The sequence below is a fragment of the Chionomys nivalis genome, chromosome 8 (assembly GCF_950005125.1).
Source record: "Chionomys nivalis chromosome 8, mChiNiv1.1, whole genome shotgun sequence".
NCBI classification, from domain to species: Eukaryota; Metazoa; Chordata; class Mammalia; order Rodentia; family Cricetidae; genus Chionomys; species Chionomys nivalis.
Window position 1 is genome coordinate 45491595 of NC_080093.1, and position 16959 is coordinate 45508553.

Consider the following 16959-nt stretch of genomic DNA (forward strand, 5'->3'; position numbering starts at 1 on the left):
GTTGTTCCTCATCTGAATGGGAACTATTCTACCTCAGTCTTCATTGTGCTAAGGAGGTTGTCTGCTTTCTGCCACACATCCTTTCTCACCAGCGCAGGAAAATCAAGACATCCACCAGGTCCCTGTTATCAGAGGTCAAGTCAGGACCACGGTCACATTGTTCTCCTCCAGCAGCCTCAAATGCTGGAGATGGAAACCGTGAGCTGTAAGGGGCAGGCAGCCCTAACCGGTACCCTAGAAACAGCAGCTGGGAGACAGATGAAAGGAGGGTAACAAAGTGCCCACGTCGTTCCGTTCTCAGCACCTGCATGGCAGCCCACAATCATCTGTAACCCTGTTGCAGTGACTCTGGCGCCCTCTTCCAGCTTCTTTAGGCTCCAGGGACATGCATGGTGCACAGACATACATGAAGGCAAAACCTCATATACATAAAAAATAAACTAAATAATTTTTAAGAGACCTAGATTTTCAAGTAGGGCTAGATCACGTGAATATTATATCCCCAGAAAATGAACTTCCAGAAACCAAAGACATGTATCTTGTGCAGTAGGCTTGCATTTTAGTGAAGACAATGATAGCCACAGGGAGGGATAAGATGGATTGTTGATTTGTCAGTGAAAATTGAATCTTGTGTGTTTTGTAGCATCTCTACATCATGAACAAACAGCAGAGTGTGTCTGCTGTCACTGTCCCAGGTAATGTCCATGCCGTCCAGCCTACCTATGCTGTGGCCTCTGGAAGCCAGGAGAAGCCTTTGGAAATGACCACTTATCCGGCACCAGCAACCATGCTCCAGCACAATACAGGGAGTGCAAATTTACAGAACCCGCTCATTGTGATCCAGAGCCCAGAAAGAATGACAGGCCTGCAGGCCCAGCCCGCTGTGCCCCAGTATCCAGTGGGAATGGCTGGTGTACAGGCTCCACCAGGAGTGATCCAGTACTCACCAGAAATAACAAGTGCCCAGGTCCTGCCTGGAGACCCTCAGAATCCCCTGAACACTGTCCCGGGGCCAACACAGACCTCAAGCTATCCCCAGTGGAACATGTCCTTTATGTCCTTTCCTGAATTTAATCCCAAGAAATTCATTAACGAAGAAGTCAGAACATTAGGGGTGAGTATGACATCATCCCTCCAGCTTTGTAAGCCTATTTCTGGTGCCTCTGGGTTCAGAGGGCAAAGGAGGGTAGCAGGTTCTAAAGGCTAGGTCTGGGACAACCCCACAAATGGCAGTCCCACCCTGTATCCCTCTGCTCCCATTTCACTCCATAGGCTCTTAGAGAGCTATAAAGGGAGCGGTCCGTTTCCTAGTTATCAGGGGCCAGGCTCAATAGCAGTTTCACTAAAAAGACCATTGACCCAGGCAAGTGGCACCGGCTTCTGAGAGCCTCAGCTGCTGTTTTACTATCAGAAGATCTAGTAAGCTCCTCTATATCTTACAAGGTCTGAGGTGGCCGATTTCCCCATCCACTAAGGGTATTCCTGACTCTTTCCTGCATCCTCTAGTTTCATTTAACACTTTGAAAAGTTCAGCTTCGTTCTACTATTTGAGGCAGAAACAAGATCAGTCCCATGCTCCACTAGAAGCCAGCCAACTCCTAGTAAGGTGACTGACTCACAGGGTGACTGGCTTCTAGTGAGTTCTCTCTCTCAATGCACTTGCTTGCTCAGCATGGAGACAGATGCAGAGATGAGCAAGGCATGGATCTCAAACACCAAGGGGGGATTTATTTCATGGTAGTTATTGTAACTGTACCTTCTGGCAATCTCCATGAAGACAAATGCACAGTCTTGGGGCTCAAAGAGTACAGATGACCCAGATTCTTTTGAGAGGTCACAACCTTCCTAGAGGCAAGAAGACAAGGGCAGGGTCAGAAGGAGATGGACTCAACAAAACCCTGCTCTAATGGGGATCTGGCTAGTCTGTGCCCTACTAGGCTTCAAACATGTCAGAAGCTTTGTATGGTGATGTTGAGAGCCAGAGAGCCCCTGAGGGGTAGGGCCTAGTGGGAGGTATAGGTAACTGGACTAGTCTTTGTAGAATCTTAATAGTTCTCATGGGAGCAAGACTGGCCCCCAACCCCTCGGCTTTCTGTCTCACTATATAATCTCTCCCTCTTACAAGTGCTCACCATGGTACTATTTACCACGCAGTGACACAGCCAGGGGAGCCCTCACCAGAGCCTGCCTTATGCAACTTAAACTGACAGTCCCAAAACCGTGAGCTAAATAGACTTTTTTTTCCCAAATTACCCAGCGTTTGGTATTTCATTTCACCAACAGTAAATGGGCTAATACTTACCCAAACCCTCTTTCCTTGTCTGTCTGTAGAAATAAATAAGTAGATTGGGTCAAGAACAGAGAGCGTTGTTTGTATCCCCAATTTATCAGAGACACCTTTTAGACCAAAGTCTGCAAAACTGTCTCAGGAATCCAAATGTTGATCCAAGGGCCAGTGGAGACTTTGATTGATGTGGTGGTGTTACGTGGGCATTGTGATTCTGCTTTGTGATTTTTATCCGATTAATACTGGTGAAATGTGTGTTAGTTCTGGTGGCCAACTATCTGAAGATATTTGGAAATCCAAGTTCCAAAGAAAACTGCTTTGAACCATCTTACCCTTTTTATTGCCCAGGATACCCACTGGTACCACCTGGGGAGCTTTAAAACACACCTGGAACAGGCCCCCCAACCAGAGACAGTGGTCTAGTCTAGATGTTGGTCTAGGTGAACACCAATACCTTGAGTGGCTCTGGGGCACAGCCAAGGTGCTAAAGCCCAGGCCAGCAGCCCACAGTTGGGTTCCACTCTCACCGGTCTGCTCTCTGTTCTCCTCACAGGCCATCCAGATCCTCATTGGCCTGTTTCATATTGCCTCTGCAGCCAACCCTCAACTATACGGGACCGCTACTCTGCTGGGGCTCTCAGGGTACCTGGTCTGGGGAGGACTGTCTGTGAGTACAAGGCCGTGTGGCCTCCTTTCTAGGTCATCAGAGGGGACCCTTGGACCCTACACCCAGTCATATAACCCTTACAGCTTCGAAGTCTGCAGGCGCTGCTGAGGCTGAAGAGCCCACCTACACCCTGACAATACCACCTCCAGCCTCTAAGGAGGTTTGGGCTGCAAACATTTAGTACCATATTATTATCAGAGTTTTTAGGATCGGAGCCTGGGCTATGTAGCACTAACAAGCCAGGCTCCACTCCCCACATGTAACAGGCCAACTGAAGAGACAGGTCAAAGCAAAAAAGAAAAGAAAGGTGGTGTATTCGCTGTAACCACAGTGAAAAGAGAAAGAAAGAAAGAAAGAAAGAAAGAAAGAAAGAAAGAAAGAGACCCAGTGACACCTCCCCCAGTTTCACTCGTGAGGTTTAAGTAGAGGATAAGGGGTACACATGACTAAGCAGTTATGGTCAAGGTGTGGTCCTGTTCATCACTGACCTATCATTGCCTCAGTTCCAGACTGCCCTGCAAAGTCACCTGACAAGCTGGCAGAGGCAGGCTCTTCTTCTGGCTGCCACCAAGCTTCAGCCTTCTCTTCCTCCAGCACTGAACACTTAGAGCAATTTTAACCCCTAGTATACTTGTCTTATTCCCTAATATATGTAAGTCGGAGTCCAGAGAGGTTCATGGTTCACACAGCATCTGCCTCCCATTCATAAAAGCAACTGCAAATTTTTCAAGAATTAATTAAGCCAGGACAGGCACTAAAGCTATAGAGAAACCCTGTCTCGAAAAACCCAAAAAAAAAAAAAAAAAAAAGAATTAAGCAAGTTGTCCAACCATTCAGTCAGTGATAGGAAACTGACTATCGCAGATAAGGCAGCCAGGGTCAAGACCTTCCCCTGCTGTGGAAAGATCTCACCAGCAGGGGGCAGGCACTTGCAAGCACAGCCCTGTGTATGTGAAAGTCAGGGGAAGAGGAGAACCCTTCAGAAGGACAGGTCAACTTGGGATTTAGGATGCAGGTCAGTCAGGGTCACACAAAACTTCCACTGAATCAGTGACTCCTTACCTAGAAAACTTACATAAACCTTACAGGCAATAAAAGCTGAGTTTAAGAGGAGTTTTAGTATAGAAAGATTTTAAAAAACAGAAAGAGGCAGAGCCTTCAAGCCTGGGTTGCCAGGAAAAGTGAGAGGGACTTCCAACACCAGGAAAATCCCGGGGAGCTGCTAGTCTAGGGGCTCTCATGCGACAGAAACTGGGTGAAGACTGAGATCGTGCCTGCTGAGATGGGTTAAGCTTCTGGGCTTATCGAGGGACCAGCTAATGGGGATCTTGGGTCATTTTTCTGACTTATCCAGGCAGCTGTGCCACTGAAAAGCTCATGCCCACATGAACAATGACTCCCAAAAACTACATTCCCTGATCTGCTTGCAAAACTTGTAGACATTCCACTAAAGAGTTTCTTCCTCCCCAGCAAGTGACTTTTAAAAACATTTTTTATACGATGTATTTGATCATGGTTTTCTCCTCCCCCAACCCTCCAAGGACTCCCCACCTCCCTACCAACTCAACTTTATAACGCTCAGTACGCGCACACATTCTCCCTCCCTTTCCCTCTCTTTCTAGCCCTCTCTCTCTCTCTTTCCCTCTCTCTCTCAAAAAATTTTTAAAAATGAAAATCAAGACAAACAAGCAAAAAAGCCAATAAGACAAACAATTTCCAAAAGGAAACAAAAAGACTCCTACCCCACCCTCCAAAAAAAGAGTTTGCTGAGCTTTTCAGACCTTGTATTTTTCTGAGCTTCCTGAGCCGTGACACCCACACATACACACACATAAATAAATGTGATATTTTTATTTGTATGTCTATTTTAAATTATTCCCTAATGCTTGCATGAGTATGTTTTGAAGCACATTCTCAAATGGCTCACTGATGGTTTATGACTATGCAGTTGACTTTTCTTTTCTTTTTTCTTAGTGATAGGGTCTCACTAGGTAGCCCCTGGCTAGCACAGAATTCACTATAAACCAGGCGGCCCATGAACTAACAGAGATTGCCCTGCTTCAGTGCCACCACCCCCTCTAAACAGTTGACATCTGCACATTGATCTTCTATCTGGTGAAATAACTATACTTTCTTATTAATCCTAGTGACTTTCAGATGTGCTGGAATTTCTATAGAGGCTCCCGTATCATCCACTATTGAAGACACCATGAAAGCACACACAGTTTTAGTTCATTCTCTCGTCACAGCACACTGGTTTTGTGCTCCCCCCACCGAGTTCTTGGGTTTCAGTTTAGTTTTCGGTTCCAGTCCCCCAAACTCAATGATCTAGGGGGAGCCTACTTTTTTTTTAAGATTTCCAACCATGCAGTTCAGTGCTCCCTTCTGAATGTACAAGGGTAGCACACTTGGCCGTTTAGAAGTGTTTCACTCAGTGATCCCTAAAGAAAGATACCTAGTGCTGGGGAGGTGGCTTAGTGGTAAAGTATTTGCCCAGCACATCCGAGACCCTAGGTTCTGTCCTTGGTAGTACAGAATGAAGCGATGTGAGTAGGAGCTATGGTTCCTGCAATGGTCACTTTCACAGGTGAGAAGGAAAAGACTTCAACAGTAACTCAGAGAGATCAACTGTGTGAAAACAGGGGCCTTGTTAGGTCTCTCAAGCTGGTCTAGGGGCACAGCAAAATGAATTAGTAGCAGATACAAAGCAGGACCCCAGTATCCTCTCTCTCAGCATCAGTACAATGACCACCATGCTACCCTGCCCCTAATTTCCCAGGATGCGATCGTATTCAAAGACAGGACAGTGTAAGCAGTGAGTGAGTTTGGACATGGTATGGCCCACCGTACTCTTGAGGAGACCTAGTCAGAAGGTGGTGATAAGGAATGACTTAGGGCACCCTACATGACCTGTAGGGATCCGAGCGCCACAATATTTGCTAGGTGGGAGACGGTGATATTGTCAAGAGGAAGCTCACAGATTTACATGCGTGGGAAACACGTTTGGAATTTAAAAACACATTTTTTTATGTTTATATAGTTTATCATCTCTGGATCCCTCTCAGTCTGCGCTGAAAAGTCTGCCAACAGTTGCATGGTAAGTCACAATGCCATTTTTTTAATGACCCATGAGTCTTAAAGAGGTATAGTTGGCCCTAAGGACCATTTACTTGACTGAATTAATCCTTTATTTTACATAACTGGCCATGAAATTTAAAGTGCAGGGCCCAACTGCTAATCTAATCTGTTTTCCAAGCTCAGTTTTTACAATGGAAATTCCCTTGTTCTTGGCAGCTAGGGAGCCTGGCCTCAGAGCATGCATAGAACTGTAAACTCTGTACTCCTGTCTCAAAAGATAAACTCCCACATATTTCTCCAACACAGTCAGACCTCTGAAGCAGGCATCAGTGAGCAATGGACAAGATGGAACATGGGGTGCAGGTCTGTAGTCACTCTAGCTATCACCTCACCTGCACCCGTCTTCCTCTGTGGCTTCCAGGTCAGGGCCTGAGGGTTATGGGGTTTGGGCCATGACCCTGTGCTCATACCAAGACTCAGGAAATACTTCTTTTCCTACCAGGCACAATCCTGGGGAATTTTCTCCCATCCCCAAGGCTCCTTAGAGCAGGTAGGGGAGGGAGAGGAGGGCGTTCACAGCTTGGGGAACTATTTCTCCCTCCGTGTGTGCATTCTGCTTAAATGGCAGGGGTCCCTAGATGAGAGACCTCCACCCCACCACCACACGTGTTCTAGGAGTCAAACAACAAAACAAGAGAAGGCTCTAGGAGTGGAACAGGCAGGGGCTTTGAGGTTTTACTGGGCAACTGGCAGAGCCAAAAGGATTCAGATCCCCAACAAAAGGGTACAGGTCTTAAGTGTGTAGGGAGGGGCCAGAGAAAGCCACTGGCCAAAACAGGGAAACAGAACTGACAGAAACACATAGACACACAGAGAGCCACATAGTAAAGACAGCCAAGATGACCACCACACATGCATACCCCTGAACAAACTAAGGGAGTCTGGTGATGTCTCACATGGATCCCAGACACTGGCTCAGCAGTCATGTCCAACCTTTCTTTTGTGCCATAAACAGAAAGTCCCTTAACCAGGGTTACCTTCAGAGGCGACAGATCATATAACTCTTTTTGAGGGGGTATCAGAGGAGCTTGGACTTCTGCAAGCACCAAAACCCTGGGTTTCTAGAACAAGGCTGGGAGCTTTCCACAGGACTTTTCATGGTAGGGGTAGGAAGGAGGGTAGTTTCAAGTTAAATTAAAGATGGCTCCATGAGACAAGATGGAGGAACCTTTGCCCCATCAAGAGAAAGGTCAGGTTTTGCCTAAAATCACACAATGAATATGTGACGGAACCGAGATTTGAGATCAGAATTCTCTGGTTCCAAAGCTGTGCTGGAACCTATTGCATTTGCTACTGCTACATAATGCATCATATTCCAAAACAAAACAACAAATAAAAAGCATTTAGCAATTTAGAAAAGTCATGAAAATTTTCTGTACAATGCCCTGGGGGTGTTCTGCATTAAACAGAAAGTCAGACCTGGGCCAGCTGGAGACAGGTGTGTATCTCAGTCATCTCCCTAAGGTACCTTTTTCATTAACTGGACCTAAACAAGTATGTCTGCAATAGTTGTAGCCCCAACCATAAAGCATAGATCCCTCAGTCCCCTTGAACCTTTGAAGTGCTGTTCTTCATCTCAACGACCAGAGGAGAGCCTGGTCGTCTGTTGACCTATGCTGCAACCGTAAGAAGCCTCAGCATAAATGTAAAGCTTGTTCCAAGACCTCCTTCCCCTTTCTTCCTCTACATGGCTTCTGTCTCTTAAGGAACGCGGGAAATGAAGGGTAGGGTTGTTCCCTAAAGCGTTTCCCGATTCCTAATCCCTGATCTACAAAGCGAATTTCTACTACCTGGGTTTGCTTTCAAAAGAAGCAACCCCTCAATTCCCCAACATCAAGTAATCTCACATTGTCCTTCAATGTCCCAACAAGGCTGACCAAACACCGCCCATATCCTCTGGGAAACAATGCCCTTGCAAAGCAAGGGGCGTGGCATTCCCGGGCCTCTCCGGGCTCCATCAAATGGCTAACTCCTAACTGAAATCTCTGCTTCACTTTCTACAAGTGGCAGCTGCCCCGGACTCAGCCCAGATGTGACATGTTGAGAACCCCACTCAGGGAAGCCGCCTGAGTAGAGACAGACAGCAAACAGTTGAAGTTTGTTGACATCTCAACACGGTTGCCAGAGCCCTCACATCTGAAAATCTTCCCTAGCCAAGCATTCCAAGCCCGGCTCAGCCCCAGGCTCACCCTCAGCCTCCTTAGCTTCCTACTGTCTCTTCTCAGGGCAGGTTTGGTGTCCTTGCTTCTTTCTTCTGCAGAGCAGGCCAGCAACCTCCCCTTGCCTCCAAACAGCTTTACAAATCTCATTGCCTGCCTCAGCTGCTTAGCCAGGTGGTGAGATGCCCTCAATGGGTAGTTCCTGCCCTAAAGAGCCACAGCATAAACAATCATTATCTCAGTATCCTGGGGTAAATTAACAGACTTCTGCCCCAACCAACCTGGTCCTCCTTTCTGCCCTGCTCCCATTTTGTCCTGGGTCCTAAGTCTTCCCAAATGCTGAGCCTTGAAAACCTTTGCTCACCGTTCCCCTCCCTTTATGTCCTTCAGGTGAACGCCAGCATCGGCATGAATGTTGTCAGCTCCATCTTCTCCCTTCTTGGTATCATCATTATCATTATGGATCTGTGTTTTTCCCACTCGCTAAATGGTTTGCTGATGGTGAGCATTTCAGCTGACTGAACCCAATGTTTCTTCGGGATCAGGAGAGCTTACATGGTTGCTCCTTGAACAGGAAGGAATTGCAACAGAATTCCATCCTAATATGATCCATAAGTTGCAGAACTTCCTCCAAAATCCTGCAACTGCTATGGCAACCATAATGTTCTTCACACCACAGTGAGGACTCTGAGATTAAGAGACAAAATGTGTTGGGGGTGGAGATATGGTTGCTTGTCTCAAGCTGAAACCTGGTCCTCCTTCAGGACTAATCAAGCGGACCACAGAAACGTGGCTGAGCAAGAGACCCATCTACAGGTGTGAGGGCAGTCCTCAAAAGGAGAGCTTCCCTGTAGGCTCCAGAAGAAGCCTAGTCCAATGACAGGACATGACAGGAAACCATGCAAGGTTGTTAGCATCTGGAGTCCAGCCCTAGGCCACAGGATGGACTGACAAAGAGGTAGACTGTGGTCATGTAGAACAGAAATTTAGGATTCTAAGAGGCCTGAAACCAAACCCTGGGGTCCCATCTTCTGCTGAAGGGGAAGAGTAAAGAGGAGAAGTACTCCTAGAACCCTGCCTCCACAATGCACTATGGGTAGGGAAATAACAGAAAGCACCCTGAGCTCAGTCCTGCTCTCAAAGCTCTGATTCAGACCACAGAGATGGAGCTAAGACAGCCAGAAGCCAAAAGGTCCCGACCTCACTGGTACATCACCAATTCACAGTTAGGACCCCAGCCCCTCATACAGGTTCGCAGTCAGGGCATTTGTTAGGGTTCATCATCTCAGAAACAAACTTTAAAGCAAGTAGTTTGTGTAGAGAGAGGAAGTAAACATGACCTCAAGGCAAGGAATTTGGGGTGCTTACATACCAACCCTACCAGCCACCAATGGAAGACTGCTCTCCAGGGGGTTGTTTGAGCTTCAGGTTTCAGGTATAAACAGCAGAGTGGGCTCCTAAGGCCACAAAAGTCCACAATAAAGAAATGCAGTGGCTGACAGGAGGAAACTGGGGTGTACGGGATGGATATGGCAAAGGCACGTAAAGGTCACGTCTATACCAGGCCACCACACACAGAGGGGTCTCCAGTTTTGCAGACGAGGCAAGGGACATTCGCTTTAGGAGAGCTACAAATACAGACTATCATCCAGTCAACCCTGACGACTGAAAAGTCCCCATTTCCTCTCTGCCCCTAGAGTTGTTTGAATGCGATCTCTGGGGCTCTCCTCCCCTTCGTCCTCCTGGAATTCATCATCACCTGTGTGGTCTCACATTTTGGGTGCCAGGCTGTCTGCTGGGCCCATTTTGAGGTGAGTGTTGGGCTTTATTCCATGAATCAGAGTCACTCTGGGGAGGTTTAGCAAGAGGAGGCTAAGTTTGAGAAAAGCAAGGACTGAAAGGGTTTATCAGGCAAGTTTTGCTGCGTAACAAACTACACCGAAACCAAGTACCTTAAAACAGCAAGCATTTACTTCGGCAGTTCTCAACCTGTAGGTCACAGCCCCTTTGGGGGTCACATATCAGATATTTACATTACAATTCATAATGGTAGCAAAATTACAGTTATGAAGTAGCAACAAAATAATTTCATGGTTGGGGGTCCCCACAACACGAGGAACTGTATTAAAGGGTCAAGCATTAGCTTGAGAACCAGTGATTGACTTGGCTCTGGATTCTGCCTGTCATCCATGTGTAGGTAATACACGACTTGCTCCTCGATTCATCTCACATAGCCTCACTCTTTAATCTGCAGCCAGCTGCTAACGGGCTCCAGGAAGGCTGGTGTCCAGGGCTCTTAGTGGGTTAGTCAATCTCTGCTGACTTATCTCACCCTCCAGTATGTCAGCTTGAGTTTCTTCACTAGGTGGCTGGATTCCCAGCACAGCAAGACACGTAATTCCTCACAGGCAAGCACTCTAGTCCTGGCTTGTGCCCTGCTTGCTGATTTCCTATGGCCAAAGCCACTCCGGTGGCCAAACTCAGAGCCTGGGAGCAGAAGCTCTGGCTCTGGGAAGAAAAACTACGAAGTCGGCATGAATAGGCGAACTAACACTTCTAAAAAAAAAAAAAAAGAAAGAAAGAAAAAGAAAAAAAAGGCAGGGCTGGAGAGCACTGACTGTTCTTCCAGAGGTCCTGAGTTCAATTTCCAGCAACCACATGGCGCCCTCTTCTGGTGTGCAGGCAGAACATTGTATACATAGTAAATAAATCTAAAAAAAAAAAAAAAAAAAAAAAAAAAAAGCAAACCATATTTATCCCCAGCCCAGGAGTCCCAAGCATCCCATCCAATTCCATTGCCATGCTTGAAGTTCAGGGTCCAGTTTTGGAATATGACTCTTCTTGGCACAGTAACCTAGAAACTAAAAGTAACCTTGAGACTGAGAATGCAGGCTGAGAGTTTGGTTGGCATGCTGGAAGCCCTGGATTTGTTCTCCAGCACTGCATGAACCAGGGATGTTGGTGCAAGGCCTATAACCCCAGAAGTTGGGAGGTAGAGGCAGGAGAATCAGAAGTTCAATGCCATCCTTGGCTACTTAGCAAGTTTGAGGGCAACCTGAACCATATGAGACTCTGTCTTTAAAAAAAATGACAATAATAATAAAAAACAATTTCTATTAACATACCCAACAGAGTCTAGTGAGACGAGAACCAGATAACTCAAGTGTACTTTCCCATTCAATAGAGAAGGACCTTATAGGAGGCTCAGAACAGTCACTGCGCCGTCAAATTCTAAGATCCTATGGAGAAGTCTAGAGAGATGGATTGGTGGTTGAAAGCACTGACTGGTCTTCTGGGGTACCCAGACTCATTTCCCAGCACCCACGGGGCAGCTCACAACTGTCTGTAACTCTAATCCCAGGGCATCTCATGGCTTCTTCTGCACTCTGCAGGCACCAGACACACACGGTGCACACTCATATGTACAGGCAAAACACCCATACACACAAAATAATTTTTAAAATTTAATCCTGAGAAGCAATATGGCCCACATGGGGACAGAGAACATTCCCTGGTTAGGAATCAGTTCAGCTTGAGGAAGGACCTGCCATTGTTTTGTACTGCTTCCTGGTGTGTCTTCCTAACCCACCATTCCCTGGGGTCTCCACCTCTAGTCTCTCGGCTCTACTGCCAGCAGCACTTCCCTTTCTCATAAGAGTTCACCTTTTCGTCTTTGGAAAGACGGGCAACTATCAATCATATTTGTACTTGGAATAACATCAGTTCATATTTAATGGTCGTTTTGTTAATACAAGTCCCTCAAAATCCCTGGGGATGCCATATGTGCCAGACTATGGCCTTTGCAACTTGAAAAAAGCCTCGTCTTTAGTTGTGTTTTAGACAGACCTCTCTATAAATCTACCTATTTAAACACCTATTTGGAGATCAGGCTTCCCCAGGACTAAGCCCATAAGATTTTTAGAAGCTTTTCAGTGTAACCTCACTAAAGGCTGGAGACATGATTCAGTCAGTAAAGTGCTGACTGTACGAGCTTGAGGACCTGAGTTTGGATCCCCCAGCACTCACATCAAAGGGCAGTTTCTGGAGTGTACGCCTGTAATCCCAACACTGGGGGTCAGGGAAGACGGCACAAAGACAGGTAGATGGAGCTCATGGGCTCACCAATCTAGTTCAGTGATCCAATGAGAGACCTTGTCTCAAAAATAAAGTGGAGAGCCAGGCAGTGGTGGCACACGCCTTTAATCCCAGCACTTGGTAGGCAGAGGCAGGTGGATCTCTGTGAGTTCAAGGCCAGCCTGGTCTACAAGAGTTCCAGAACAGGCTCCAAAGCTACACAGAAACCCTAAATAAATAAATAAATAAATAAATAAATAAATAAATAAATAAATAAATAAAGTGGAGAGCAATGGAGGAAGACACACAGTGTCAATCTTTGGTCACTATACACATGTGTTCACACAGTCACACATAAGCCTATGCTCTTGTGCACACACACATAAACACATGCACAGTCTTACCTAGCACAGGGTTGTATAGGCACAATCCTTTCTGTGTGGGTCTAACCCTAATCTGACATTTGTTCTTAAGCCTAAAATTTACCCATTGGTAACTCCAGAAATACAGCCCTAAGATGTAATAGCTCACAAAACAGGCATTTAGCTCATGATCCTCTGGGCCTTACAGACAGTTCTGACCTGCTGGGATCACCGAATCAACAGTCGGTTGCTGAGATACCCAGTGGTTGAGTGGTCTTGGATAGACACACATGTGTCTGGTAGTTGGCAAACTGGTTGTGAACAGGGGGAAAAAAAACTGGGCGACTTATCTCGTTATTCATCAGGTCAGTCCTGACTGCTTTCTGTTCCAATGAGCAGCAAAAAAAGATCAAGCCCCAGTAGGCAAACACTTCACAGGCCCTGACATATATCCCTATTGCTACTGTCTGCTTAGCCAAAGAAAGTCATGTGTGGCCAAGCCCAGCCTACTCCATGGAAAGAGGACGGGAAAGAAGTTACGGCCTTTCTTGAAGTTCAGAGGACACTGATGGTTTCCTTTGTCTTTCAGAACATATCTGTGATCTCACCTATATTCAGTAGCAACACAGTCAACACAACCAATGGACCTGTCAATGCAACCAATGGACTGGTCAACGTGACCAATGGATCAGTCAACTCAACCAACGGACCAGTCAACTCGACCAGTGGACCAGTCAACACTACCAATGGACCTGTCAATACCACCAGCCCACACAGTGCCACCAACATCCCAGTCCAGCTCAATGTCCAGCCCACCATCCCCAATAATGCTTTCCCTGAACACTCATACAAAAGTGGAGCTGATCTTGCCCAGAACTAGCTGATGGAATGCCCGTTTCACTGACACAGAAGTACCAAAGCAAGTAGCTTTGCTTCCACATGAAACACCTGAGACCTTGACCATGGCATAGCCACTGGGCCAAGATAAACACCCATACTTCCCCCTGTTCGCTCTTAAGCTTCCCTTTTGTATGTTATTAATGTGATTTTTAATAAATAAATGTTTCCCCTTGACTCCAAATGTCTTTTAACTTTAACAAAGTGCGTACAAGGTTGCATATTTTTCTTCTGTTGCTCCACTTGTATGCTTACTGTTGAGAAATCAATTCTAAACTAGGCCAACTGTTGGTTCAGCGTCTAATTGCCCTCCCCCAACTCTAATCCTGAAGGGTAACTCTCTCCACCTGAGGAACATGGGAGCAGCACAGAGAACATGAACTGCCCAACCCTGGTGTGTGTCCCCAGCCCTCCTGGGGGTGAGAAACAGCAAATGGACACCACAGTGCCTGCTGGAACTGTAACAAGCAAGCCACCCAAGCCCAAGAAAAAGCTGTCTGGGTTGAGTAGTGGTAGAGATGCAAACTCTAAAACCTCTGTTAGCTGTACAAAGGGGCTCTGTAACAGGACCTTTCAGACCATAGTTCCTCATTGCTCTCCAGCCCCCCTCTTCTGTCCTTCTGTCTTTTCCCAGAGTCCTTACAATGGGCAACATGCACAGGTGATAGGATCCATGTTTCTGGTGCCGTTTCACAGCATAACCACTGCTCCTTTCCAATCCCCAAGGCTGTTTCCAGCTGAAGAATCTACAAAGACCAAAGAGCCTCTTTCACTAGAGTGACCCTGGCTCCCAGCACTGCTTCATTGAGTGCCTATGTTCAAGCATTTCTTTTTATTTCATGTGTGTGTGTGTACATGTGTTTGATATGTACACAGGTACATACTGGTATGTATGAGTGTGCTTGTACATGTATGTGCATGCATGTGGAGGATAGTATCAGATGTTGTATCTCAGGCACTGTCTTCCTCCTCTTCATCTTCCTCCTCCTTGAAACAGAGTCTTTTTTGCTAGCCTGGAATTCTCCAAGTAGACTAGGCCAGCAAGCCAGTGAGGCCTAGGAATCTGCCTGTCACACCTCCTCAGAGTTAAGATAGCCATCATGTGCCGTCATGCCTGGCTTTTTCTTTTTAACACAGACTCTGAGGATCAAACTAGGGTCTTTATGTTTTCAAAGCAAGCACTTTACCAACTGTCTCTTCCGCCCCTCAAGCATCTCTTTTCTGCCTGCAGTAAGGAAGGGTGATGGGGCCAAAAAAAAAATGTAAAAGATGAAACTTCCATATTGCAGCATCCACTAGCTGGAAGCTCCACACGGTCACAACTCTGGTGACACATCATATTAGCAGTCACCAGGGGGCCCTACAATAAGAATGGGGTCCTTAAATCCACTCAAATGCATTCTAGTGCAGAAATCACAGTACTAGTAAAGGTAGTGGGCAGGCAACATGTGAATAATGCCTCTACCTCACTGTTCCCAGAGACTGAATGGCCAACAATAACACAGAGAGACATCCTCAGTCCGTCTCTCACAAGAGGAAACTGAGACTCAGAGGGAAGATGCTCTGTTTTATCTGTTGCTATGAAAAGCACCATGGCCAAAAGCAACTTGGGAGAGGAATGGGTTTATTTCAGTTTACTTTACAGTTCCATGGTTCATCAATGAGGGAAATCAGGGCAGAAACCTGGAGGAAGGAACCACATGCGAATACGTTTCCTGGCTTGTTCCCTGGCTCATACATGCTTAGCTATCTTTCTAATGCCTATCAGGGATGCCTTCTTAGGAAATGGCACTGCCCACAGTGAACTGGACCCTCCTTTATCAGTTAAGACAATCCCTCACAGACATGTCCATGGTCTAACCTAACAAAGGCAATGTCTCTGCTGAGAGGCTTTTCTTTCTGGTGATTCTAAGCTAGTTAAGTTGACAGTTTGTAACAGGCCTTGGAACCCAGGAGTAAGCAACACCTGCCACAACTAGAACAAAGACCTAAGCCATCCAAGTCCATAGTTCTGGGAAAGACCCTACTATCTTGCTTTTTGGCTTCTGTAGTTCCCCTTCTGGCTAACTGTCCTTTCTGACTGAGGAGTATCAACACAGGATGTAGGTTCTGTGCTCAAAAGCTCACCCTGAGAAAGGCTCAGGAGTACATTTGGGTCCTGTCTCTGGCTGGCTAAAAAAGACTTTTTAGTGGCTCTAAAGCCTTGTCTGAGCAGTCTTTGGTGGGTACCTCACTACAAGTTAATGCTAATTGGTTCAGGAGTCCTTCCCTGTAGATGTAAAATAAGATTCTCTGACACCTGGGCCACAGACCAGCTCCTTCTACCATACCACAATGGGGTCTCCTGTTCCCCTTTCTCCCTAAAGTCTCTGTGTCTGTGCCAGGGCAGGACAAGCTAACACACACTAGCTGAAGAGTTGTCCCTGTGTTTGGGGCTGGTTCCTCAGAGTAGATGGTTTTCCTCTGGGGAAAACCCATTATCATTCCACCTGTAAGATAATCCAGATCCGAAGCATTTCACTTAAGACTTCCTTGTGGTGATATTTTGCTTGTGTTGTAACAAATAAAGCTTGCCTGAAGATCAGAGTGCAGAACTAGCCACTAGTTAGCCATAGAGGCCAGACAGTGGTGGCACACGCCTTTAATCCCAGCACTAGGGAAGTGGAGACAGGAAGGTGGTGTGACTGGGTGGAGAGAGGAATGTAAGGTGGAGGCGACAAGAGCTCAAGGCTTCAGTCTGAGGACTTGTAGAGACAGGATACCCCGTTCAGCCTGAGGACTTTGTAGATGTAAAAACTCATGGCTGACTGCTCTGCTTCTCTGATCTTTTACACCCTAGTTTTTATTATTAAGACCAATTAGATCTGTGCTACACTTGCTCCCTTCCTCTGTGTCACTCCTCCTCGGAACCTGTGCCTCAAGCCACCCCTCTGCTCATAGCCCTTGCTCAGAGTGTGCAGGGAGGGTCACATCCATCCCTGTATACAGCAACTGTGTACATCAGCAGTAGAGCAGAAAGGACACATGCTGAAGAGCTGAGGCAGGCATCAGTGCTTTAGCTCTGGGGCCACTACTGTCCTGTGGACAGGGGTCAGAGGAGCAGCGGAAGGGCAGGGCAGGTAGGAAGGGAGCTCCCCACTGATCAGGGCAAGCAGAATGGGACCACCTCTGTGCCCTAGTAACCTGTCTGCCATGGAGTACTTCCCAGCAAAGCCATAGCCCAGTATACAAACAGAACTAACAGACTCAGCCCTATCCAATGAAAAAGCAAGGACAAGAATCACTCAGCAAGAGAGGGAGGTCTGAGCCTGCTGGCCAGGTCATCCAGGTCATGGGCTATGTGAAGCTGCAGAGGTGGAGGTAGGGAGAGTGGGC

The 16959-nt window shown here is 46.7% G+C and overlaps 1 protein-coding gene across 1 annotated transcript; it reads left to right on the forward strand.

The window, feature by feature from the left end:
* Positions 1–655: 655 nt before the first annotated feature.
* Positions 656–13567, forward strand: Ms4a18 (membrane spanning 4-domains A18). Its single transcript, XM_057778690.1, has 7 exons — positions 656–1114; positions 2841–2954; positions 5995–6051; positions 8642–8752; positions 9949–10062; positions 13277–13313; positions 13419–13567. The coding sequence occupies exons 1-7, from the start codon at positions 656–658 to the stop codon at positions 13565–13567; spliced, it is 1041 nt and encodes a 346-aa protein (XP_057634673.1).
* Positions 13568–16959: the final 3392 nt, after the last annotated feature.

Coding starts and splice junctions, on each gene's coding strand:
- Ms4a18 (XM_057778690.1), top strand. CDS start 656: ATGAACAAACAGCAGAGTGTGTCTGCTGTCACTGTCCCAGGTAATGTC. Junction 8,753..9,948: donor CGCTAAATGGTTTGCTGATG/GTGAGCATTTCA, acceptor CTCTGCCCCTAG/AGTTGTTTGAATGCGATCTC. Junction 13,314..13,418: donor ACCTATATTCAGTAGCAACA/CAGTCAACACAA, acceptor CGACCAGTGGAC/CAGTCAACACTACCAATGGA.